Raw genomic sequence first — 27,416 nt, forward strand, 5'->3', positions numbered from 1 at the left:
AAACCAGCTTTAGGGCCTATCTTGCATATTGGCAGGGATCCCTAAAGTTGCATTTTTGCAAGTTAGGAATCTAAGAAATACGGGAACAGATTAAATTCGATTCACTACAATATCTGCAAATTTTAAACATAATTCAGGGCAAATTTCCAATCCTCATTTCTTCAATTTAATTGGTAGTAAATGACTTGTATAGGTGTACTAAGAATCTAACAAGAAGCTGTTTTATTGTCTTTATTTCTGAACAAAGATCTATAATTCCTAGATCAAAATGAACTAATCCACCAAAGGAAACAATTATTTCCCTCTATACTAACATGCAAACTCTAATGGTTCAATATCCAATTCCTATTCTACCTGCAAAGTCGGAAGGTCAAGCCTTAAATACAACCTAATACTCCTAAAAAATCTTTCTTTGTCAAATCTTCTTCTCCAAAATATAAGCTGCACAAAACGAATATCTTCTGCATCCTCCAAAAAAAGGGCTCAATTCACTAGGATTTAACAACCAATTTTCATTGTTCACACCAACTTTATCATAAACAGGTGCACCAATAGCCTCTGCAAGCAACCGAATGGAATTTCACAATGTGGAGGATCAATTATAGATATCCAACACAGTTGCTGTGTTCGTGCCCTTGTGCAGATTCGGAGTGAGAGGTACTTTGAATCCAAGTAAGATCGAATCATGGAAAACAATTTAACATATAAATCAAAAAATAAAAAAGGTAACATATAAATCAAAGTGTTTTCTTGAACAGGGATTAGAATGAGAACTATTAAAGCTGAGGAAGATTCAACCAAGCTCCCATGTTTCTTCTCCAAGAATAAATATACCAACTAAATGGTTTTGTGTTTGCTCGCATGCTCTTCGAAACTTACTGGTAGTTGTCACATTCCCGAAATGAGTGAACCAGAAACTTCTTGTGCTTTTTATCAGCAATGTTCAGTTTTAACATTCAAACTCCATAAAGTGGTAGTAATGTTTTGACAAAGGAGTATGCAAGTGCACCAGTAAAAATGTAACTGTCCACTCTGTCAAGTATACCGCCTGCTCATTGTAAACCAAATAAGTGTTTATGATTCAGTGGATGCAGAATAAAGTGAATAACAAACTAAATTCAGATAGAACTAAACTACCAAAAAAATAATAAAATGAAAAATAAGAGATAAAAAATGAAGTAAAGAAAAAAAAAACTCTTGTTTATCATCATCATCATCACCTAAGGCTTGTCCCAACTGTAGAGATACTGCCATAGCCATACTGGACCAAACCGGTTTCTTTTATTCACTCTCTTACTAGTTATTCTTTTATTAGGCCTCGTGTTCATGGGCCTGTTATTATTTTTCTTTATGCTATTGAGTCAGCAGCCGCCCTACTAAGGGCATCTTTGTAATTGTTCATTTAATTGAGATTAGATCTAATAAAACAAAGTTAAGCGACTAGAGAGAGGATGGTCAACTCTCTTCTCCAACACCCTCTTCCTCTCTCCACGGTTCTGTATCTCTATTTCCCCTCTTCCAATCTCTCTTATTCAAATACACTTTTATTGCAGAGTGTTATCTTCTACTCCAACTATACGGGGTTGGCTACATGAATCCTACTTGTCATTTTTATTATTTGTTTTCCTCTCCCCACATTGTCCAATGCATACAGAAGCAAAATTCCAAGGTGAAATACAGTATAGTACTATTGTCATCAGGATGACATGTCATCTGATCTTCTATTTCCACCAAGACCTTCCAGTGGTACCACCTTGCTTGCCTGTTCTGCTTGCCTGTTCTGCTTGCTTTTCTACATCTTGAGTAATAATCTGCTCAGCAATTCCAAGGGTGCAACACAGTGCATTTTGAACCATGAGTTCAATCCCTCACATTTAGAGGATGAGCATGATTAATGCAATATTGGGACTAATTCCTCCAAATGATATGGTCTGGTTGTATAGACAATTCTAACGTATCAACATAATTCAAAGATGCTTGTAGTCCTTGAACTTGCAAATTCTAAACAATCTAGGAGGGCAATAGGGGCCTCATAACATACAGTCTATTTATGGAAGAAGAGCATAAAGGTGCAACAACCTTTCAGCTTCGCTGCACAAATTGATGGTTGTAGGCATCACATGCTCACAGCTGCTCTCCAAAGGGAGTTTTACACAATTTTTTTTTGGGTAAGGGGAGTTTTACAACATACACCATAAGCATTGCAGAACACTGTCATCACTTCTCTGTTAACTTCCCATTTATGGCTTTCTGTACTTTTACCTCCAGTTTCTTACAGTCCTATTTTTAGGTTTTTTTTTAATTTATAAAAGATAAAAGGAAAAATTTTATTAAAAGGAAAAAGAAGCTGGATACAACCACACCATAGGTGCTAAGGCAACACCTCTCGAAAGATCTAACAACAAGACTAGCAACAAAAACATACACAAAAGCACAAAAGAGAATTTGAGATCCAACCCTTCCAGCAACAGACATCAACCCCCCACTATTTCTTCCAATGGCCAAACTCAGTCTTCCCCATTATAAAAGTCTTCTTGCCCTCCTTGCTCATTCCAAATCTCTCTCCCTTCCCCTGTAGTTGATCTCTTAATGCTTTCTTCCCTCATCTTCTCAAATTCTTCAAAAGCTCTTCTGGCTTTGCCAATCTCCACCTCTCTATCAACAAATTTCCTTAAAGTCCACCCTTCCTTATTAAACCTCCTTACCATCTTCCCTCCCTCTTAACTTCGCTTCCGCCTTCCTTTCCTATCTTCATTAGCTTCCATCTACCCCTCAAAAATAGACTCTGAAGGGAACTCCTACCTGATCGTATCCACAGAGTCTTGAATCTGCCCATCTGAATTTTAGTTTTATCCCCTTCTTGTACAATATTTTGAATTTGTTACTGGGATCCACTCCAACAATATCCTCTTTAAGCCACGAGAAAACCTTGGTAATGCGCACAATCTGAGGATTGCTTGAGCCTCTAACCTTTTTCGCAGCCACCAAAGTATCCAGACTTTCATTCTTACCTTGCTCCCTCCTCCAACTCAAATCGATTCTTACTTTTCTAACAATCACTTCAGTAACCAACAAGTCTTAACTGTGCCTGTTGAAACCTTCCACTTCTATGCTTCATTGCCTCCCTCAACTTTAACTACTTTCGATCGATCAAAAATGTCATTTGCTCAATCATGAACTCTCCCCTCGAGCCCCATCCCTCCTTCCTTCACCTTCTCCCTCAAACCACCCTCCCCTTCGACTTCACAGATAAGTTCCAACCCTGAGATCAAAACAGGGATATCACTTACCTCTTTTGAGATCTCTCCAGCTACAGTTTGACTAAAATTGTTGCTCACCACCATCTCTGTAGAGTTCACCGCTTTGAAAACTGCATCTGTCCCTTCCTTCACTTGAACCTTACTTGATCTACCAATCACTATCGCCTCTTCTTTATCCTTTGTCAACCTCTTTTGAACTTACTCCAGCTCCAATTTGACTAAAAATTTGACTAAAATTGTCGCTCGCTACCACCTCCGTAGAGTCCACCACTTTGAAAATTGCTTCTATCCCTTCCTTTGCTTGAACCTTACTTGATCTATCAATCACTATCACCTCTTCTTTATCCTTCGTCAACCTCTAGTCTTACTTCTTCCCTGCACCATCATACTCAGATATAACCCACATCCACTCTTCTTTCTCTTCTCTACAAGCTTGAGCCCCTCCTCTTCTCTTCTTTAGAAAACAAAATGACCTTAACAGCTCAATCAGACAAAAGATTTTCCTCCAGCTCCCTTTCTAGAAACCCTAAATCTAATTCTCGTCTTTTCATTCATCTCTCTAACATTTTTGAGTTGAAGTGGTCCCCACTCAAATTAGTTTCCTCCCTGGGACCCACATACTCCACCCGTGTGCTTCCCTACCACTGCTTCAGTTTCACCCTCCCCTCCCAAAACTACTTTTCTCCTGAGGACCCCAGCCTATTGTCTTCCTCCTCTGGCCATCTTTTCGTATTCTCACCACTTCCTTCCTGTTGAGCAAGAGCGAAAGCAAGTGAGAGACAAGAGGAGAGAAGAGAGGGAGAGAGGAGAGGAGTGCCGAGAGGACTGAAAGCCCCTATTGAACTTAGGGGGCGAAAGAATGATCTATTATTATTTATACTAGTACAGCCGAACAATGTAATCAAAGAGGAAATTACAACAATACCCTTATGGTACTAAACCTGAATACATAAACATAAACAATACATAAACATAAACATAAACAACTGACAACACTCCCCCTCAAGTTGGAGCATAGATATCAATCATGCCCAACTTGTCACAAAGATCATGATGTCTGGAAAGGTTTAAACCCTTTGTAAAGATGTCTGCAAGCTGGTTCTCAGAAGTGACATAGGGGGTACACACTTCGCCTGTGATAACTTTCTCTCTGATAAAATGCTTGTCAACTTCGATGTGTTTTGTTCTATCATGTAGCACCGGATTGGCAGCAATGCTTATAGCTGCTTTATTATCACAAAATAGAGTTATAGGTTTGGTCACTGGGAAACCCAACTCCCCCAACAAATTCTTTATCCACATGCCTTCAGCAATCCCGTGGGCCATAGCATGATATTCAGCTCCAGCACTGGATCTAGCTACCACATTTTGCTTTTTACTTCTCCATGTAACAAGGTTCCCTCAATGTGCAGTAGCCACTAGTAGACTTTCTGTCACTTTGGGATCCAGCCCAATCTGCATCTGTATAAACTTCAACTTTCAAATGTCTGTGCTTTTGAAACAACAAACCAGTACCCGAATACTTCTTCAAATATCAGAGGATTCTCTCTGCTGCTTCAAGATGAGAAGACCTAGGAGCATGCATGAATTGACTGAGAATACCAACAGCATATGCAATGTCTGGGCGAGTCATAGAGAGGTATAACAATTTCCCTACAAGCCTCTGAAACTGTTTCACATCCTTAAGTGATTCACCACTGTTATCACCTAATTTATGGTTGGGGTCAATGGGAGAGTCAACTGGCTTCACCCCCATCTTTCCAATGTCATGAAGTAAATCTAGGACGTATTTCCTTTGAGAAATGAAGATACCCTTCTTTGATCGGGCAACTTCAATTCCAAGGAAGTATCTGGCGGGTCCTAAATCCTTCACTTCAAACTGAGTTGCAAGGAAAAGTTTCAATTTCTGAATTTCATCCTCCCAATCACCAGTAACAATTATGTCATCCACATAAACAATTAGAGCAGCAATTTTACCTTCTCCTTTTTTCACGAACAGTGTGTGATCTGATTAACATTGCCTGTATCCTTTTTGCTGAACTGCCGCATGGAATCTACTGAACCAAGCTCTTGGTGATTGTTTCAGCCCGTATAAGGACTTCTTCAACTTGCACATTCTTTTCATTGCCTTGGATTAGAAACCCAGGAGGTTGAATCATGTACACTTCCTCTTCAAGGTCACCATTCAAGAATGCATTCTTGATGTCCAGTTGGTGTAAAACCCAATCCAGATTGGCTGCAAGAGAGAAAAGGACTAATGGAATTCATCTTGGCGACGGGGGCAAAAGTTTCAGCATAATCAACTCCATACACTTGAGTGAATCCCTTTGCCACTAAGCGAGCTTTATACCTTTCCACTATTCCATCAGCCTTATGCTTGACTGTGAACACCCATTTACATCCAATTGGAACCTTTCCCTTGTGAAGATCAACAAGTTCCCATGTGCCATTTTTGTGAAGGGCATTAACTTCTTCCCTCATGGCATTTGTCCACTCAGGAACTGAAAGAGCTTCTGCCACATTTTTAGGGATAGGGACACTGTCAATAGAGGTAAGAAAGGCACGGAATGAGGGTGAAATGTTCTCATAGGAGACAAAGTTGGAAATGGGATGTTTTGTGGTGCACAATCTAACACCCTTCCTGTGAGCAATAGGACGATCAAGATCATTAGCAGTAGAGGAATCATTTTCAATAGATTCAAGGACATCATTGGGAGCTAAAATACCTGAGTGAGAATGATCCTCCCTCGAGGAGTCTGGTGGCACTGGAATTACAGCTTCCGGATTCTCTACAGCTCTTGGATTTGGTTGGCCTTTGCGACGACGAGAAAAAACACGAAAAGGTGGAGGGTCAGGGAGAGAGGGAAGCTGAACTAGTTTCTCCTCATGTCTACACTCACCCTGAGGAGAAACGGGATAGAAAGGTTCATCTTCAAAGAAATAAACATCCATGGAGACATAGAATTTACGAGAAACAGGATCAAAAACACAGTAGCCCTTTTGAGTGAAAGAGTAACCAAGAAATATGCAAGGTATAGCACGAGAGTCCAATTTCCCACGGGTGGGAGACAGATTTTGGACAAAACACCGACATGTTAGACAGTCTTGTATGCCCTTAGCTTCAATCGGATTTGATGTACTTTTATTATTTAGTGGAAATAAATTAAAGTGCATGTTTGATTCATGTTGTTTGGTGAAATTCTGTGTAAGACCCTAAAACTGGACACTTATAGAAACTTGTGTTAGTTTTAAATGTTCACAGCCATTGGATAAGTCTGGGGAGATTTATCCTGCCAAGGCTGATACTGGTGTGCCACCAAGTGTTGGGATGGCTTGTTTCGGCCATCAGGGTAAGACCCAAGGCACATGCAGTATGGGATTGCTTGAACCCTTGAACCGTACCAGATTTCTAGTATTGCCCTAGACCTTGGAGACAGATGGGCAAAACTGGAAAGTTACACCTGACCCCTAGACTCGATTATGACACATCACTAGGTGTCGGATTGGGCTGTCTTTGATGTGTCAATCAGTGAGATCCTTAGTGGGGGTCGAAACCTGGACATGTTGGGGCAGTCTGAGAATTCATCTGAGTGAGTGGTCATAGTGACAGGATCAGCCCCTTTGTCGGACAATGGTAATGATCGGGAATGCACTCTCTCTGATGGAAACCAAACTGCCGGCAATTGATTTCAATCGTTGGAATTTTGTTTTGCAAAATATATATATATATATATATATATATATATATATATGTATATGTACGATTTCAAAAGATTTGCAAAAGGTTTTAATTCCCGGGATCCATGTGAGTAGAGAGTGCGGCACTGTTCCTTGCAGCTGAGAGAAAGGTCTTCTCTTGTCGGGCAATGCTTGATCATTAAGGGCTGAGAGGTTAGGTGTAAGATCATTTAGGATAATACTTGATGGGCTAATCTTGCACCTGCCCACAGTCCCTGGGTTTTTATAAGATGGCTTGGCCCAGGGACCACCTAATGTAAGTGTTGGGCCCATAGGGTCCATGTGATGGGCTCAAGGGGGTCACTAAGTCTTTCAGTGAATTCGGCTGGGCCTTGTGATAAAGGTTGGGCCGAACCCATGTGGCTGGTGTGTGGATCAATGCTTGGGTCCCACACCATACAAAGAAGCCCAACTGGGCAGTAGGTTGGAAACTGATTAAACACTGAACACTTAATGGGCCAAAAGCCCATTTCGAACTGGGCTGATATGATCACCAGTTCATGGGGCGAATCTGAGATTAATGTTAGTAAAAGGATTGGGCCTTTAACCTTATCCACTCTAAGAGACCAAATTCAAATTAGATTTAAATATGGTAACCTCCTGATAAGATCAGGAGATAACTAACTTAATCTGCAGATAGGATTAAGATTAACCTCTATCCAAATACTGATTTGGATTGGGATAACTCCCAAAATATTGGGAGGTTTCTTAATCAAGAAGAAAGAGGAGAAAACCCTAGCAGAAAGATCAGATTTCGAACTAGGGGGTTTGAGGAAGCAAGAAACACATCCTGCAATCTGAGATCAAATCTCTCACAGACTCCAGAGAGAAGAGACGGTTCTGCCCTCTTCGTCCCTGGACTTCTCCTCCTCCAGCCGCCGCCACTCCCTGTTGGAAGATTGGATCTTTGCAGCAACAGGAAGTCAAGAAATCAGTTCTTGACAATAGTCTTGCAAGAAAGACAAAAGGATTCGGTGTTCAAGGTTTCCAGAGGGTTCTTGTGAAGAATCCAATGTGTAGGACGCACCCTGCTGGTTCCGTTCCATCCACAATTGTGTCATCTTCAGCAGGAGCGGATCTTGGTTACTTCTTTGGGAGTAAACACCAACTTTGGGAGATATTATTTCTCCGGATCAAGTATAATCATTCCTGTTTCTTTTTGGTTCAGACCTGATTTGTTTATGGTTCAAGTAGGATCCTTGAATAATGTATTCTAAATTTAGGGAATATGATTCCCAGTTGGAAGAAGGTAGGAATTTTTTTTTGAAATCCGCCCTCCATTCCGCACCCTTCTTGGCGTCCATTAGATGGATCCTACCATTCTTTCACGACAACCAAAGGCACGAGGAGGAATAGAAAGAAGGGGAGTCTTAGGAAAGAGAAGTTGATGTGGGGTTTTGTACTCTAACCGACGAGAGGGCATGCAGTTTATAAGGTAAGTGGAACAAAGAACAGCTTCAAGCCAAAACCGTTTGGGAACATTCACATGAAGTAGTAAACCTCGAGCCACTTCAAGGAGATGTCGGTTCTTCCGTTTGGCCACACCATTTTGTTGTGGTGTGCGGGCACAAGAGCTACGGTGAAGGGAACCATGCGAAGCAAAAAATTCCATGAGGTCACTATGAAAATATTCTTTTTGCATTATCTGATTGGAAAATTTGGATTTCAGTTTGAAATTGAGTGAAGACCATCCGCTAGAAATCTTGAATGATTTTTGGTACTTCCCTGGTTCGCATCGGGTATACCCACGTAAATCTAGAATAATCATCAATGAGGGTAATAAAATACTTGTAGCCACTCTCAGATGGTAAAGTAACAGGGCCCCACATATCAGAATGAACAATGTGAAATGGAGATTCAGATTTACTATGTCTTTGAAGAAAATGAGTTCTACAATGTTTACTCAACTGACACGTTTGACAAGAAAAGTCAGAGACAGACATTGACTTAAAGTTCTGGGAATACAACTTTCAAAGACTCAAAAGACAAATGACCAAGACGACAATGCCATAAATACTTTTTTCTTACAGGACTGACTCATAGACTCTGTAACATGAAAACCAGCCTTATTCTCCAGCATGTAAAGTCCATCAGCCATACGACCCCTACCAATCGTCCTCCCTGAGGCCAGATCCTGAATCACACAATGAGAAGGGAAAAAAGTCATTGAGCAATTCAAGGAATTAGTAACACTACTAACAGAGAACAAATTAATGGGAAAATTTGGAACATGAAGAACATCAGAGAGGGTAAGGCCAAGAGGAAGAGAGATAATTCCTTGACCAGCTATGGAAGAGTATGATCCATCGGCTAGTCTCACCTAGTCTCTTCCAAAAAGAGGGTGATAGGTTTGAAAGTAAGAGGACGTACCAGTCATATGTTTTGATGCTCCAGAATCAATGATCCATGGAGAGTCATGGGTGTGAGAAGCAACATGGAAAGCAGTGGCAGGGTTACCTGACGTAGATGCAAATGAGGTTGAGGGAGGAGTATCCATCTGATGAATTGCTCTACCATAGAGCTCTAAATGGTCACGGAAGGAATTCATAATGTCCTCCCTCGGGTCAGGTCCAGTGAGATGTGTCTGAGTCGCAATAGAAATGATAGGCTGATGCTCCCAGGTAGCCATGTTGGCCATGTGATGTTTCTTTGTATTTTGCTGCCTGTACTTCTTATTCACCTCTGAACTATGCTTCTTAGTCAGATCTTGAGCCCATTTTGGTTTCCCATGAAGATCCCAACAGGTATCTTTGGTGTGTCGAGGTTTCTGGCAATGAGTGCACCACAATTTTTCCTTATCTTCTATTTTTTTTCTGGAGATCTCCTTTCCGGGAAGAAGATCCCCCACCAGTAGATACACCCCCTTTTGCAATTAACACAATAGCATCCCCACCAGGGTTGTTCATCAAATATCTCCTGCTTTCTTCCGATTGTACAAGAGCATAGACTTCCTAAACAGAAGTGAGATCCTTAGAGCTGAGAATCTGAACTCTGATAGATTCATACATAGGATTCAGGCCATGTAAGAATGCAAACATCCTTTGCTGGGAGACAATCTGTTTGTACTTCTTAGCATCCTCATCACACTTCCAATCTACACTCTGGTAGTGATCAAACTCCTTCCAGGCAGATGTTAAGTCAGAGTAATAGACCGATAAACACCTCTCCCCCTGTCTACAAGTAGAAGATGATGCCTGCAGTTGATAAATTTTGGCATAGTGTCTCAATTTTGAATATGTAGACTTTGCTTGTTCCCAGATTTCATTCGTAGTTTCAGCCCACATGAAATTCTTCCTGATTTGAGGTTGCATGGAAACCAAGAGCCAGGACATAACAATATTGTTCTCCTGACTCCATCTATCATATTCAACACTCCTGGAGAATGGTTCTTTTATCCTCCCATTAATGTAACCTATCTTCCCTCTTGCAGTGATGTATAACTTGATCCCTCTTGACCACTCTAGGTAATTTAAACCATCAAGAGGAACAACAGCCATAGGAAAGGATAGGTCACCCCCACCCATTCCATTCAGCATTGAGGAAACTCCAGATGAGGCTGAATCTTCACTACTCATGATTCCTGGTTCTAAAAAAAAAGGCAACCAAAGGAGTACTTCCGTACATGGCTATTATAGAATAGGTCCTTCTGACCTATGAAACAGGTCTGTATAACCTACGGTCTTGTAGGAATCCAAGAAGAGAACACTGCAGTTGCAGTACACAATCAGGTATGTATGACCTACAGTTGTATAGATGTCATATGACCCTCCAACAGAATAGAAAAAACAGGTGAAGATCACCACACCCCTAATCGGCAGGTCTGGTAGCCGAACAATCAATGACTGAGATCAATACAAAAAACTGTTTTAGGACATCAACAGTCCATCAAAGGGGTAAAGGACTACAAAACAAAGTTGAATACAACTACTTTGTTAAAAAAAAAAAGTCCCTCAATAGTCCATCAATCGGCTGAACAGTCAATCAATAAACAGCCAATCCATAGGGCAGCCGAACAATAAGTGAACAGTACCTCTTTTAACTTCAGATGATAGCCTCTCTGTAAGCCAAAAACTCCCTCTACGAACCTCAGATGATAGCCTCTCTACAGTCGAATTGACAATGAATACCACTTTTGGGCTGGAAGATGAAAAGTCTCTACAACTTCTAGGTCGAACTGAATACAACTGATTAGCAGTTCGATGGATACAGCCTTGGGAGATGAAAAGACTATCTGCTACTGTTTGCTTGACACCACCCTTCAGGCCTGGACGACTTGCTCTGATACCATGTTGAGCAAGAGCAAGAGCAAGTGAGAGACAAGAGGAGAGAAGAGAGGGAGAGAGGAGAGGAGTGCCGAGAGGACTGAAAGCCCCTATTGAACTTAGGGGGCGAAAGAATGATCTATTATTATTTATACTAGTACAGCCGAACAATGTAATCAAAGAGGAAATTACAACAGTACCCTTATGGTACTAAACCTGAATACATAAACATAAACAACTGACAACACTTCCCTCTAATCCTGCTCTACCACACTCCATTCCTCCTTTCTTCCCTCCATCTCTTCCTCTTTATTTTCTTTTGCCCTTGCCACATTGAGTCTGATCCTCCCCTTCTACGAGCAACCTCTGATCATGACTCTCCCCAACAAAGTGGTGTTCCACCATGTTTGGGATCCTAGCAACGTCCTCAACCTCTGCCAAGATTCTAGCAACGTCAACTTATCCCATCTTATTTTTGTCATCATGTTTGAGAAATTTGCCATAGAGCCCTCCAATCTCCGAATTTGAGTAAACACTACGCATGAAGAGGTGGTATACACACCACCCCAATCCACAATGCTCTTCTTCTCAAGCCGCCACCAATTGCCCCTGCCGCCAGGAACCACCTACTTAAATGTAAGTCAATCTCCTTGGTCCTCTCCCTTTCTAACTCCAGCACCCACTCTGCTTCAGCTCTGTTACGAAACATGAAGAGAAACAGCCCCCCATTATGTTTCCTGACACCCAAAAGCCTATCCCTTCCCCATTCAAAAGACACCCATGCTTCTACCTTCTCGACTTCCAAATCAATCCCAATGAACCTCCCTACCAAACTCGCTTCCAGGACTCAGTCTCTCTCTCACAAACATGACTTACATCCACATTAATCACTTCAATAGACATGATTTATTGGTGATAAAACAACAATGTGTTCAATCCATTTCCAAGTAGTTGATTTTCTGAAGGTCCAATTCTACCCCCTACAGGAAGATAAGTTGCATCATGCAAAAACATGAAGGGACAGAATAAGGAGTAACATAGGATATTTTGGAGAAGTATCATAGGTTCCACTTCCTCTTTTTTTTTTTTTCAGAGAGAGAGAAAGTTCTGTCATATGATATTTTGGTCTAAAAATTATTTGTATTGGTTGATTTTCCCCTTTTTTCCCAATGGGGTGTTAAATGCAGAATCTTGAACTACTTTGAATGCCTTGGATTTATAGAATTAAAAGAATTTAGAGCAAGGGGATATTTCCCAGAGAAGTAGAATAGAACCAAAGGTTGAGTTTGAGTTGCTTTGACTGTTGAGTAGATAATTCAGATGAAGAAAACAAGGTCCAGTTCCAGCATGGGCTTACATGGAATTGAAGTCATTCAGATTCATAATCTTAAGATATCCCCAATAAAGTATTTTATTCCAATTAATGCTTTTATCCTGTGCAACAAAGTTCATTGACAGCACAAGTTGGAATGCACTGTTGCAGTTAAAAGTCCTAAAAGAGTAATAGTCCAGGATGGTGGACATTGGTCAAGGTTATATGAACCAACAAAAAAAAACTGAGTACCACCTAAAGGCAGTTGTTAAGATAACACCCTCCAGATAACACAAGTGGCTTCCAGGAACTTTGATTTGCCAGGATCAGGGTAAGAGGTAGAGGAGTTTACAAAGTGCCTCATGTAGTTCCCATCCTCGATAGAGATGTATGGCTCTATTGCTCACTCGAGGTGGAGAAGACAAACGAGTCAGTATAGAGCTTAGCTGAGTTAACTCACCAGACTGGTGTCAATACACGTGGCACGGAAAGGGAAGTTGATGCGCCATCTGCCTCTAAGGTGAGGTTGAGTGTGATTCGAGACCAACAAGATGCAAAAGAGATTTCTTCATAAGAAAAGAGAATGGGAGCATAAAAGGAAATCTGGCGGGACTGGGGAGGGAGCTTGGGCAAGAAAAGGAAACTTTACTCAAATTTTAAATTTTAAGAAGAAAGAAACCCAGGGGAAGAAGGATAGTAGATGTCAGGCGGGCGGCCATTACAAAGCCCGACCCGACCTAGAGATCCGAACCCCTTCCCTAATCCATGTCCGGCCTGAGCTAGTGGGCCAAATAAAGACAAAAGCCCAGATTGAATGTTCTCACGAGGAAAATGTTTTTGACATCCCTGTCGTTACTCCTCTGTTCTTAGGCAAAGACCTTCCAGATACCCCACTTTCAGTCGGAGGGGAAGCAAGAGATGCGAATCGCCCTCCAACGCCATTGCATACAGGGAGTTCGAGTTCAAATAGAGAAGATGTGGAAGAGGAGTCTGATTCAGAGCTGAGTTTGTATGAATCTGAGGAAGACTTTGATGGTCGGGAGGTGGCTCTAAAAAGAGCACAATCATTATTTGAGAACCGGGAAAACTGGGGCAGTGTGGAAATTCTGGAGCCAATGCAGCTTGTGAACCCAGATTATGGTCGCTCTGATCCTAGACACCTTGAGAAAGGAGGAAAGGCTAAATTTGCAGCAAACTCCAAACCAGGCCTTTCGTCTAACCTCTTTACTTGCTCTCCCTGTATTACTTATTCTTCCTTCTCCTCTGTACCTGAGCCTCATTGTGTTTCTTTTGTTTCTCTTGATTCAGGTGATGGTGGGCTTCTATCCCAACCCTCGGAAAGTCCCTACGAACAAGCTCTGACATTGAAGACTCGCTTGAATATTGCCGATCAAGAGAACAATGGGGAAGGCACTAAGCATCAGATAGGAACAAAAGGAAGAAGCAAAGGGAAAAAGTTGGTACTTGGGGTAAAGAAAGGGACAAGTAGAGAGCTCAAGAGACTTCAATGGGGCTTTGTTGACCAAGGAACTGGGCCTGTAAGCAGCACCGATAGAAGGTTGGTTAAGGGAAAGGAAGGTGTAGGCAAATCATGAAGATTTCAAGTTGGAACGTAAGGGGGCTTGGAAGGAGTTTGAAGAGAAGTTTGGTGAAAGATACTCTAAAGGAGAGAAGACCCAGACATAGTGATCTTACAAGAAACAAAGAAGTAATGAACAGAAATTTGATTAAGCAATTTGGGGAATCAGAGGAAGGAAATGGGTAGATCTCCCTGCGACAGGAACAGCGGGAGGAATCCTAATTATGTGGAAAGAGGAGGTGGTTATTGGGATAGAAGTGGACAAAGGAAAGTTTACTGTCTTAGTCCTTCTCACAAATACTTCTGATGGATTCAATTGGATCATGACTAGAGTGTACGGGCCAAATTCTCCTTCTCAGAGAGGGAGGTTATGGGAGGAATTGGACTCCCTGCATGAGTTCGATGACTTTGCCTGGTGTGTTGGTGGTGATTCTGCAGTGAGAGCTCAAATAGTAGGAAAGTAACAAGAAGTATGAAGGACTTCTCTGAGTTCATTGCTAGACACAACCTTAGAGATCCCCCCCCAACAATGGCTCCTTTACTTGGTCAAACATGAGGGAATGCACGATAAGTAGCAGATTGGATAGAATCCTCATGACCATTGGCTGGGATGAACACTTTCCCAATTGTTTGCAGTCAATTAAGCCTTGTTGGATCTCTGACCATTGGCCGATGGTGCTCCAGAATGCAGTCTTTAGGAAGAAAAGGGTGCCTTTTAGGTTGGAGAAGGTATGGACTGCACATAAGAACTTTCATCAAAGAGTAGCTTCCTGGTGGGAGGAGTGCAGGGTGGAGGGTTGGGCAGGGTTCCACTTTCAGCAGAGGCTAAAACACCTGAAGGGGAAACTAAAAGCTTGGGGTAATGAGGAGTTTAAAAGTTTTGTGGAAGATAAGAATAAGCTAATTCAAGAGATTGATGATCTGGACCAGAGAGAGCAAACAAGGAATTTGGATGCAGAGGGTAGAAGCCGAAGAGAAGTTATTAGAAGGGAGTGGGAAAAAATTATACTAAGGGAGGAAATCTATTGGAGACAAAGGTCTTGAATGAGATGGCTGAAGGAGGGAGATAATAACTCAAAGTTCTTATATAGTTACGCTTCAAGAAGAAGAAAGAAGAACTACATCTCAAAACTGAGGGTGGGGTAGAGAGAGGTAGAAGACAAGGGAGAAATTTCAGAAGTCATCGTGCAGTTTTTCAAAGGCTTCTACTCAAAGGATGGCACTAACAGAATTCCTCTGAACAGATGGGAGGGCCTAAGTTTGTCTGAAGACAAAAGGGTGTGGCTAGAAAGAACTTTTGAAAAGCAAGAGATTAAAGAAGCAATGTTTAAGATGGACAGTGATAGAGCTCCTGGACCGGATGGGTTCCTTATTCTCTTCTACCAACTTTGCTGGTACACAATCAAGTCTGATCTAGTGGAGGTGTTTGCAGACTTCTACCTATCAGCCATTGTGAACAAAGGAAACAACTCAACATTCATCACCCTAGTGCCAAAGAAAGAGGGATCCTTAGAAGTTAAGGATTTCAGACCTATCAGTTTGGTGGGAAGCTTATACAAAATAGCAGTGAAAGTGTTGGCAACAAGGCTAAAGGAGGTGCTGAATGACCAAATTTCAAACAACCAATTCGCTTTTGTGCAAGGAAGACAGATTACCGACAGCATTATAGTGGCCAATGAATGTGTAGAAGAAAGAAGACAAAGTGGCAAGCCAGGGGTGGTAATCAAGCTGGACCTTGAAAAGGCCTATGACAAAGTGGATTGGGATTGCTTGTTAGAGATTCTAGGCTTGAGAGGTTTCGGTAGAAGGTGGATGAGATGGATAAAAGGGTGCATAAGCTCTTTCAGTCTTGATTGATGGTGAACCTACTAGATACTTTAATGCAAACAAGGGCTTGAGACAAGGGTGCCCTCTCTCCCCCCTACTCTTCACTATGGTGGCAGATGTACTCAGTTACTTGATACAAGAAGCAAGGGAGTTAAATTTGCTAAAAGGTTTTGAGATAGGTAGGGAGGCAGTCCAAGTTTCTCACTTGATGTTTGCAGATGACATTATACTTTTCCTGGAGGCAGATCTGGAGAATTAATTACTCTCTTTGAGATGGTGATAGGACTCAGAATTAATTACTCTAAAAGCAACATTGTGGGCCTGAATGTGGATGGCCCTCTCTTGGAGAGGTTTAGGGAGCTGTTGGGGTGTAAGTTGGAGAGGCTCCCCATTACCTATTTGGGAATGCCTCTTGGTGGGAACTCGAGAAGTCAAAGTTTTTGGGACCCAGTAGTGGAAAAATGAGAGAAAAGATCGGCCACGTGGAAGAAAAGCTATCTTTCAAAAGGTAGAAGACTTATGCTAATTAAGGCTTCCCTTGCCAACCTGCCAACCTACTTTCTATCGGTTTTCCGAATCCCAAGCAAAGTAAAAAGCAAGATTGAAAAACTACAACGGGATTTCCTATGGGAAGGGGGTGGTGAAAACAAGTGTCATCTAGTAGGCTGGAATCAGGTTTGCAAGCCAAAGGAAGTTGGTGGTTTGGGACAAGGACATATCAAAGAAAGGAACTTGGCCCTTTTTGGAAAATGGCTTTAGAGATATCCCTTGGAGATGGAAGCGTTGTGGACAAAAATCATCAAGAGCAAGTACGGGAGACATGCCAATGGTTGGGATAGCAAGGTCCACTTGAACTGGGTCAAAGCCTCTAACCCTTGGAAAGGTATTACTTCTATCTATGATCTCTTTTTGGTTCTGTTAGATATCAGGTGAGGAATGGAAATAGAATCAAACTTTGGACTGATTTGTGGTGGAGAGGACACCCTTGCTAACTCCTATTCTAGAATCTTTAACCTGTCCCAATCCAAAGAAGCCACGGTAGCCTCTAGCCTCAACCCCTCACCCTCGGGAACAACTTGGAACCAGTGTTTTAAAAGGCGTGGGAGGTGTACACTTGGAGGCATACGAGGCACTCCCAAAACGCCCTGAGGCGTATGCCAGAGGCGCTGACACCTCTGAGGCATATGCCTCTTGCGCTTTTTTCATGAGGCATGCTAGAGGTGTACACCTCATGTGCCTCATGCACATCCCCCGTAGAGTCTCTTTCTTTGTGTGAGAAGCTTGTTTAAAGAGAATAAACACCTGCAAGTTGCTTCAGAAAAAGTTTAAAGGCAGGTTATGCATCTCCCCTCATGTCTGGCCTCTTTGTCTTGGTGATGAGGAGACAACTGATCACATCCTTCTCCATTGCCTGGTCACTAGAAAGATTTGGCACTTCTTCCTAAACCTAGTTGGTTATGGCTGGGTGTTCCCGGAGAGGGTGGTGGACATCGTGGCAATGGCAAGATAGAGGGCTAGGAAAAAGAGGAAGATTTTACTGGAATACAGTGACCCATACAGTTTTGTAGGGCATTTGGGAAGAAAGGAACAATAGAACCTTTGAAAATAAAGCTACATCACACATCTCTGCAACCTTTGGGTAATCAATGTTGAAGTGTTCAAAGGTCTCTCCCTAAATGATCTCTAAAGAAACCTTCAAGAAATCCTACACTCCTCTCCAAGATCTGAGTGGACTATGAGACAGACTCTTAGAGAAGGAGGAGATATGACTCTAAACTTTGATGGTAGCACCCAAGGATCCACAGGTCAAGCAGGAATTGGGGGTTAATCCGAGGGGAAAGGGGGAATATTTGCTGAGCTTACAGTGGTCCGATTGGGAGGGCTGATGCCACAAAGGCAGAGGTTTTGGCTGCATTCACAGGAATTCACCTTGCCAGACGGCTAGGTTTATCCTCCTTAACCATTAAAGGGGATTCTGCAAATACTACAGCTTGGTTACAGGATAAGGGAGGGCCCTGGAGACTAGCCCACTTCTTAGCTGAAGCCAGGGATATCTTAGGCTCTATGAATGTGAAGTTGGTCTGGATTCCTAGGGAGCAAAATTCTGTTGCTGATATCCTAGCAAAATCAGGGGTCTCTAGAGATTTCTTGTTTGGTGACAGTTGTTTGCCTTTGTAATCCTGCCAATCATTTCTTGGCTTCAGTACATCCTCTCATGTACTTCTGTTTGTTTCTTCTTCAATAAAAAAGTTACCTTTGCATCAAAAAAAAAAAAAAAAGATAACACCCTCCAGACCCAACAACAGCTCTTACTACCCGCCTACAACAGCAAAACAGAAGGGAAAACAGAATGAGAAGCCACATTTTCACATCAATCACAACACCAACAAAGCAAAATTACTAGACACAGGTCAATCTTCCACCTCACCAAACTCTTCTAGGCCTCCATCCTTAACCCAAATTTCTCCCCCTAACGCTTCAGAAGCCTTTCTCAAATTTTCTTCCTTCCTCTTCCTTTCAAATGCTTCAAAGGCTCTTCTAGCAAAGTTTTCTCCTCCTAAGAAAAACAAGCCCAAAGACTTGCTAATTTCCACCTCTTTATCAACTAAAGTCTTCAAGTCAACTCTTCCTTTCTTCATACCCCTTTCCTCTGACATCACCTCAATAGAAGCCTCAACCACAGCAGATCCAACAAAATTACAAAGAATGTGGTCTCACATGTAATGATAGAACAAAAATTTTTCGCACCCTACCTAATGGCACAACTAACTATTAATGTTGTTTTCTATGATGATAATCTAATTTAAGATGTCTTCACACAGACGGTGGAAGTGGGATATATGTTTACCATTAACAGATACACAAGCCATTTTTTTATCAGCAACACAATGAAAATCCAGTCATTAATTAAAGAAGTACGACAAGAAGTTGTGACTTGTGAGTACATACAGCTCTAGCTTTCCAACCCACCCAAACATTTTACATCACTCACTGCCCAAAAAAGATGTCTCTTTTTTTTGATAATTCACTGCCCAAAAAAGATGTTGTCTATTAACTCCCTGCTCAGCCAGGCAATCAGCTAAACTATTTTCTGATCTTTGGACCCATTTGATTTCTATCTGCATATCCTTAGAGAACCATTTGAATTGTTTTAATTAATTCCTGAAGCACCAAGCAGCTTCCATCTTTAAAATCCAGCTAATAACAACTTTGGAATCTCCTTCAACAATCAACCTTTCACCTCCCAACTCCTTAGCCTTCTGTACCTCTATGTTTGCTGCCATCACTTCAGCTCTTACTGAATCCCCTTCCCCCCTATGAGGCCTGAGTACAACAGATACACAAGCTTTTTAAATAAAAAGACAATGACAGAACATACTTCTAAAAGGAAGTAGACACTAAACCAAATTAGCCCAGCCACCATTGGTTTTCACAATCCAAAATTACAAAGGTAGGCTAACACCCATATTACAACTCAGCCTGGTTTAGCACTATCCTTGCTAATCTTCTAACCTACTTGAACAAGGAATATCATATGGTCTAAAGATCTTGGTCTTCACCACGATGGCATCTAAGCCAATAATCATCTGTGAATCCCCCTCCACTTCCACATTGTCATTGCTCAAGGGGAAGCAGAAACAGAGACCTTCAAGAGATCAAAGCTTTATTCTGATAGAATCACTCCCCAACAGGACTTGAATATACCATCTATATGTCACCAGTGTGGTTTCTGAATGCCTCTCCTATTGCTCTCTCTGAAATGGGGAAACTCTGGCAAGGATATTAATATCCTTAAGAAATGCTGATATGTCACACTTCCATGATTGGCAAATTTTTCACCGTAACATTGTTTACATTAATATCATCTATTTTATTTATGCCACCAGAAATTAGAGCTTTCTGTTGGAAAGTAGATCAATCTAAAATCAACTCCTGTGAAGGTCTTGAGGAGGCCCTCTCTCTCTCTACAAAAGAAGCAAGGCAAAAATTTTTTGTAGGTGTAAATCGGTGGTGGTAATTCAATTATCAAAAAAAAAAAATTGGTGGTGGTAAAGACAGTCATGAGAGGCTATTATCGATAATATTTTGGTGAAGATAAGCCCATTAGATAAAGTCACCAAACATGTTTTTCACTCATTTTTGTCAATGGTATCTTCAGGAAATGGTAGTTTATGCTGGACAGCTGGAATCCTATTCTCCTAGAAAGATACCTGTCCTCAGTTCTCTGGTCCCCCCCCCCCCCGTATGTCATTAAACTGAACTCCAATAGGTGGTATATTGGTAATCCAGGAAAATTTGAGGTGTTGAACCAACACAAAGGTTGACCTGTTTCCTCTCCAGGTGGCAGGTCAGCAGTTCGATCATTCAGGTTGAACAGGTCAATCCATGACAAAATTATGTATTCTGAGTTTTAAGGCCAAAAAATGTGTTTTTGGCCAAATTATTAGGCCAAATCACAAAATAAAGAATTTAAACTGAGCCAGAATTGTCACTGGATGACGATTCAACCACACAGGTCAACAACGGATTGAAAACACTAGAGCAAAATTGTTGTCAGTCCTACAAGGGTTGAGATTGAGGAAAGCAAAAAGAACTACAAAGCAGTGGCATGATTGTAGAATGGCACTCTAAAGTGGTTGCAGGATAGCTGAAGGGAACCAGAATTGGTTTATGCAGGTATAGAAATGTGTTAAGGGGGGTAATAACAATTGGTTGGGATGCCAAGGGCTACATTCAGGTGGACCCAAAGGTCAAGCAATAGCATGGCTGATGCTTTGGAAAGACAATGAGTTAACAGGAATACAGGAATCTTTTTCTTTCCTTTTTTTTGGAGGGGTGAGGAGTAGCTTCCCATGGGAGATGTGCATGACGTGTACATATCATTGTGAATAGTTGTAAATAGGGAGTGGGTAATAAGACTAGCCCATTCTTAGGGGTGCTTCACACCATTGTATGTACTTCCTCTTTATCTCTTCTTTATCTACATAATTCAACGAAGTTGCATGTTATTCATTAAAAAAATGCTACCATTGTATTCTCAAAGTCCATACAGTATTATTATGGGTATGTAACATGTTATAATATCTTCTAATAATAGATATAAATAACATCAGCATAGAGTTAATTGCCACTAACTGAAAATATCACACAAATATGTTCAAGATCTAAAAATAAACAATCACATGTTTTTACACTAAATGAACCACCAGATACAAGCTCGACATCTTTTTGACACAATTAAACTAAGAAGAGAGTATTTTACCATGACCAGGTATGAGGGATCCAGAGTCCTTGACACCAGCATCACGTTTAATCATTGACTCAATGAGGTCACCAAAAAGAGATCCCACAAAATTCAGAAATCCAAAAGCTGTAGCACTGATGGTCATCCAAGAAAGTAAGCACAATGTCAAGTTTAAAAAACTTATCATTAAGTCAATACCATTTAATCAGGAAGTTTTTAGCCATAGGGATAGGATATCTAGACCACTCAAATAATCATGTTCCTGATGTAGGCACTGCACATGTACAAAGCAGATTGGGCATGATAAACAAACCATAAACAAGTATTCAACATATGCAGGTTGAAAACTTGCAACCAAAGAAGCAGAAACAAAACCATAAATGTATTGCTAAAACTATTGATTTTTCTAGGATCTATTGATATATGGTTGTATATAAAAGATAGCTATGTTTGTCCAGGGAGGAAGTTTCTCCTGTCCAAAATCATATGTATAGAGAAAGCCCATATGCATCAAACAATAACACCCTTGGATCTATATCGGAAAGAGAAAAAATATGAGGTGTATCAAATGAAAAAAAACAAAAACAAAAGAAGGTTCTCTCTCCTATACCCCCTTGGAATGCAATCCACAAGAAGACTGTACTCATGACCTTCCACAGAATTGTCTTTGGGGCTAGGTTGATCTTCACAATTACACGTAACCTTCTCACCTCAACTCAACGACAAAAGCTTAAAATAGAGGTGCTCCACATGGGTGCAAAAAATGATCACCCCCTAAAAATTTCAACCCAACTCAAATTGGCAGAATTTTGCCCTTCAAAATCCACCCATTTTTTTGTTTCTCCCTTCATCTAATGGTTGCAAAAGGAAATGGAAATCCATCCCAATTAAAATCCCCTCCTTTTTTCAGACTCCATCCCTGAAATCTACCAATCCTAATGCAGCCTAAGGTATTTGGGTCATTGTTCAAACAACTTAGTTCTTCTTGAATTATTTATTGTAAAGGTACCACCTATTTTTTTACTCTCTTTTTTTATCATTAACCAGATGGAGAAGCTCTTTTAAATTGTACTAAAACTTTTAATGGAAATGAATCTAGTAATCTAGTCAATGCAAGGAAGGAAAAACCAAACCTTAAGAGTGACTTGAAAGACAAGACCAGACAAAACCAAATACAATAAATATCCTTTAAAGCATGCTCCCCTTGACAATTTCCAAATCCATCCGAATGAGATATTCACTCTAGATGCCAGAGTTAAGCCTCTCTAACATAATGTCAGGAAATCCTTGAGCCCTTGGAGCTTCTGGAAACTGTAGAAAATACTTTTATAGATTTCAACCTGACCTGACAGAGCAATATTTGGTACCCTAATTCTCAGGGTTTTTCTCTTATGCTTCCTTCTGTATATTACTACCTCTCCTCTGACCTTGTAGCCTTTTCAAATGAAAGAAAGAGTAAACTGGTGCCTCCAAAAATTAGGGCCTTCTATAGGGAGGTTTCTTATAATAAGATTAACGCCTGCAATGTTCTTCAAAAACAGAGACCTAGCCAGTTTTTATTCCCTTGTATGTGCATTCTATGCCTATGCAAGTGGAGAAACAAGTTGCCACTTACTAATCTCATGCACTTTTGCTGCAAGTATTTGGGAGTGGTTTTGCTCTGTTTTTAGTTATAGATTGACTGCTCTAGATGATGTGTCAAGACTGGATAATGCAACACTTTTAATCTACCAAGGAAGGGAATGATAATGTGACGATGTACAAGGGTGGTGGTTATTTAAGAAAATTTGGGAGAGAAATGCAAGATTTATTAATGGGATGGAACGTAATAAGAAAGTAATCATTGAAATTATTACAGCTAGGGTGATGCATTGGATAAAGACTATAGAGTTGTTTACATCATACTCAATGGACGAAATAATTAGGGAATAACATGTAGTTGACCATTCTTCAATGGCAAGGAGAGTGGTTAAAATGCAATGGAGCCTGCCCATAAATGATAAATAAAACTGAACTTTGATAGATGCTGCTGCAGGAACCCAGGACCATTGGGCATTGGAGGGGTGTTTTAGATGAAAACAGCAACATACTTACTCTATACTCAGGAGTTCAGTTGGGCAAGGAGATTCACAGGGCTTCACTTCCTACACAGGTTGAGAATACGCAGATTGATGCACCTTAAAAATTAGTGTTAGAGGGAGATCCAAAGGTGGTTATGAGATGGATAGTTGACGACAGACAAGTAATGTGGCAACAACATAGACAAGCCATAAATGAAATCAGGCACTTGGCAAGGGAATTGGAAGTAATGTTTTGTTGGGTGAAACGGTCAACAAACACTGCAGTAGATGGATTGGCAAGGCAAGGGATGGATAGAACAGAAATTTTTTAGGGGCTCAAATGTTAATATACAATTAAAAATGGGTGAGGTGGATTGTATTGTTTCTAGCCTAAGCATAGGGATTCTTGGCATACTGTATATACATCATTCCTCTTATAAATTAATAAAATTCCTATAGTTACCAACCAAAAAAGAAATAATGTCAGGAAACTCAATGCACCTTGCATCCATCCCAGAACCATCCAATGGATACTTGTGAGTCAACTCAACCTTTAAATACTAAAGACCTGCGGAGTTCCTCCAAAAACTTTTGTTTTCCTTCCTTTTGATAATAGAAAATGAAATTTTCATCAAGAAAATAAATGATACAAAAGGTCTTACTCAAATAACTTTCAGGTTCCTTGGATTAGAACCTTTTAGGAGGCTTTTCTTCGGTTCATCTCTAAGCAATCTAAGATTCAACAGGAAAGGAAGTACTTTTCTATCAGCTTCTAGCCACAGAAGGTTGATATTTTCTGCTGCATCACATTCACCAATAACTGAATTTGAAATCATGATCCTCATATGAAATATGGTGTTCGTAGTTGAATCCATGGAGAAAACATCTTCAGCTCTGTTTGATGACCAGTTGCAACTTTGCTCCAGTGACAGTATGGGCATTGACTTCACGAGGAAACAGAAAATTTAAAACCCTAAAAGGCAAAGGTCTCTTGATCAACCTTGAGGAAATTTCATGTTATCTGGTCATATTATCTGCTCACCACCTTTAGCCAGTTGGTTATCGGTTCAGATTGTGCTGAGCTAAGCCCACTTTTTTGGGGCTTATGCCTCACTTTTTTGGGTCATTATGCCTCAACTGTGCCTTTAGCCTTTTAAAATCTTGGAAGTGCCCACTCCAGTTGATATATAGGATGTTTTAAACAAAATAGTAGATGGATAATAATGCTCTTTTGCCATATACAAGACAATACACCACTACAACAGTAACATGAACAAATCCATTAGCCCTTCTAATTAGGCTAAGATTTGTTAGGAATTTTACATTTCCACCCAATTTCATAAAGTTATTTGGGATAGTTGGCAAAAGATCAAGGTCTTGGAGGCCTACGCTACACAGATACCTACACATGCCTAGCATACTGGTACAGTATCCAATACTTATTGGATATGATACGTTGTACTGCATAGATACTTCTAGATATACTCTAGAGCATTCATGCTTACTAGTATCCCGCCAATTTGCAAATATATATATGGGAATGGTTTACTTCTTTGTTTAGATGATTACAAGGACTTTTTATGGTAAAAGAATAACAGGTATAAAGTGAAGAAATATCACATTGAGAAAAGATAACAAAAAAACAACAAAAGTACATAACCAACCCAATACCTATACCTACCTATATACCATTGATAATAATTTCCAAAGTAGAACAAAAATCAGCCTCAAATGTTCCTCTATCAACATTCTTGAACTCTGGATGGACCAACAGCCATTCTAACATCATTGAGATCTTTCTAAATAGCAGTGTTTTAAAAGCGCAAGGCGCAAAAGAGGTGCAGGGGTCAATGTGCGCCCAAGGCGCGCGCCTTTTTAAAAGGCGCAAAATTTTAAAAAATGCTAACAATAAAAAAAATGTTAGAAAATCAGAAAAAGCAAAAAAAAATCAAAAAATTATTGAACATAATATTAATAAAAGCATAAACTTAAATTTTAAATAAATGTTCTAAAAAACCTATTATCTAAAATTAAAATACATAAACATAACATGTAAAGCATATTCAAATGAGAATTTAAAAATAAAATCAAACATATAAAACATTTTCAAGCATGTAAAACCCACAATCTCTTTTTTTTTCTCAATTGCATTACTTCAAGTAGCTAATGTGATGTAAAACATATTACATTCCTGATTCTACGAGCCACCTTTGTGCCACGCCCCTTGAGGTGCACACCTGGGCTGAGGTGCACCAGGCGTGCACCTTTTGAAAGGGCTGCACATAGGACCTGGGCAATGCACCTCACCTGTGCGCCTAGGCGTGCCTTTTAAATCACTACTAAATAGCTGATTTTATTTTATTTTTTATCTTCTTACAACCTCTTGCACCAATTTTCCTTTTTATAATATTATCATTCACTATTTGTCCAAGAAAATGTCCATGCACCCCAGTGTTACACTGTCACTCAAAAAAAAATCCAAAAAATATAAATTATTTATGATGATACTTATTGAACACTTAACAGTAATACCTTAGTAACGATGTTGGCCAACAAAATATCTTTGATAAGACAAGCACAGTAGCAATACAGCCACTTAAGCCTGCAATAGCTCCCTCCCACGTCTTCTTTGGACTAATATGAGTAAGTGGTGTCCGGCCAAAGGTCTGCATATACAAAAACATCTCTCAAAGATCTCCTTGTGGTCTAGCACTGAAATATGTTGTATAACTTACAACTTGAAAAAGCCCAAACCAAATATAGCATCATTTTTGCATACTCCTTTTTCAAGTGTTTGAATATATAAATATGTACAAGGAAAAACAAACTCCAATTACAGAGCTCATGAACAAGAACTCGGAATTCATAATCATGACAAAGGCGTTATATGCTCCTCCAAGAACAGGAAATGGTGCATCTAAATCATTACCACATACATAGTTGCACTCAAAGTTACCTAATTTTATCTCATATCCAATTTTTGAATTAGTTCAATTTGAATCGATTGGCAAGTTTGTTTGTACAAGTTCGAAAAGGATGAGCTTTGTTGCAGCATAAAAATTCAGTGATGGAATAACAAAAACGTGATAATGTTAAGCTGTATTGTATATCTAATGTCTATAAGGAAAAAAGAACCATAACACCGAAAAAATAGGGAAAAGTAGAAACACTCCTGGATTTTGTCCTATTAAACAATCAAAGATTAATGCTAAGAAGAAAACATACTCCATACAAGACAACTTCTGAATTATGTATTCTCTCACACCATAGTATGTTACGAAACATTGGAAAATCACATGATAATCAAAATATAAGGCTACACCTAGAGAACCCGGTACATCTATTATATATGAATTACAAATTACAATACGAATTTGAACAACATATGTAAGGAGTAGATATGTTGGGTCGGGCCAGTTATAGAGTCTTATGTTTTTCTCTTTACTAGAGTTACTGGGTCTAAGATATTGAGCCCATTCGGGTCCTTGTTTATTAGTTGCTGTCACTTAATCAGAGGTATAATCATATATTCACTTGTAATTAGTTCTTAACATAAATGCAAATGATAAGGCTGGCTGGAGAACTCTTTTCTGCCACCCATTCTTTTATTTTTTCTCTTCTTCCCCTTCCTTTTTTTTTTTGAAAGATAAAATATCATATTTCCATTAAATTAGAAAGAAACTACATAATCAGACCCTTGAGAAGGCACGAGATTCCGCCTTTCCAAACATAAAACACTTAAAATGCGAAACCTAAAGCAACAGGCACATGATTACTCATTACTAATACAAAAATTACAGTTGAGTCCAAAAAAAGTTTTTCTCAAACTGTGCCCTGTTTTGCCAAGCTATCTGCAAAGGCATTAGCTGATCTCCTTACCCACCTTACAGTAACAGACATATTCCTTGTCAGCCAATTGTATTTCTTTATCTCTTCTTCTCCTTCCTTTCTTTTCCATTATTGTTGCAAATTTAAGAACATGGTATCAGAACATTAAAGGCTGCAACTGTACTTGGACCGTTATACTATTCTCTTCTTTTTCAGGCATATTCCAATGTTTTAAAAGCACGAGGCACATAAAAAGGTGCAAGGCGAGACGTGTGCCTTTTCAAACAAGGTGCAAAATTTAAAAA

At 40.1% G+C, this 27,416-nt stretch overlaps 1 protein-coding gene across 1 annotated transcript in view; it reads right to left on the reverse strand.

Annotated features, from left to right (window-relative positions):
• Positions 1-462: 462 nt before the first annotated feature.
• The window catches only part of LOC148848203 (phosphatidate cytidylyltransferase 4, chloroplastic-like), a 42,039-nt gene continuing 15,085 nt past the window's right edge, over positions 463-27,416 (reverse strand). The window contains exons 5-7 of the mRNA XM_088949885.1: positions 25,816-25,949; positions 21,242-21,357; positions 463-1,048 (exon numbers count right to left, since the gene is read on the reverse strand). Coding sequence (XP_088806011.1) covers positions 957-1,048; positions 21,242-21,357; positions 25,816-25,949 — 342 coding nt within the window. The 3' untranslated portion in view covers positions 463-956. The remainder of the gene's footprint in view (positions 1,049-21,241; positions 21,358-25,815; positions 25,950-27,416) is intronic.

Source organism: Nelumbo lutea, chromosome 6, assembly GCF_056320005.1.
Source record: "Nelumbo lutea isolate HS-2025 chromosome 6, American lotus-T2T, whole genome shotgun sequence".
NCBI lineage: Eukaryota > Viridiplantae > Streptophyta > Magnoliopsida > Proteales > Nelumbonaceae > Nelumbo > Nelumbo lutea.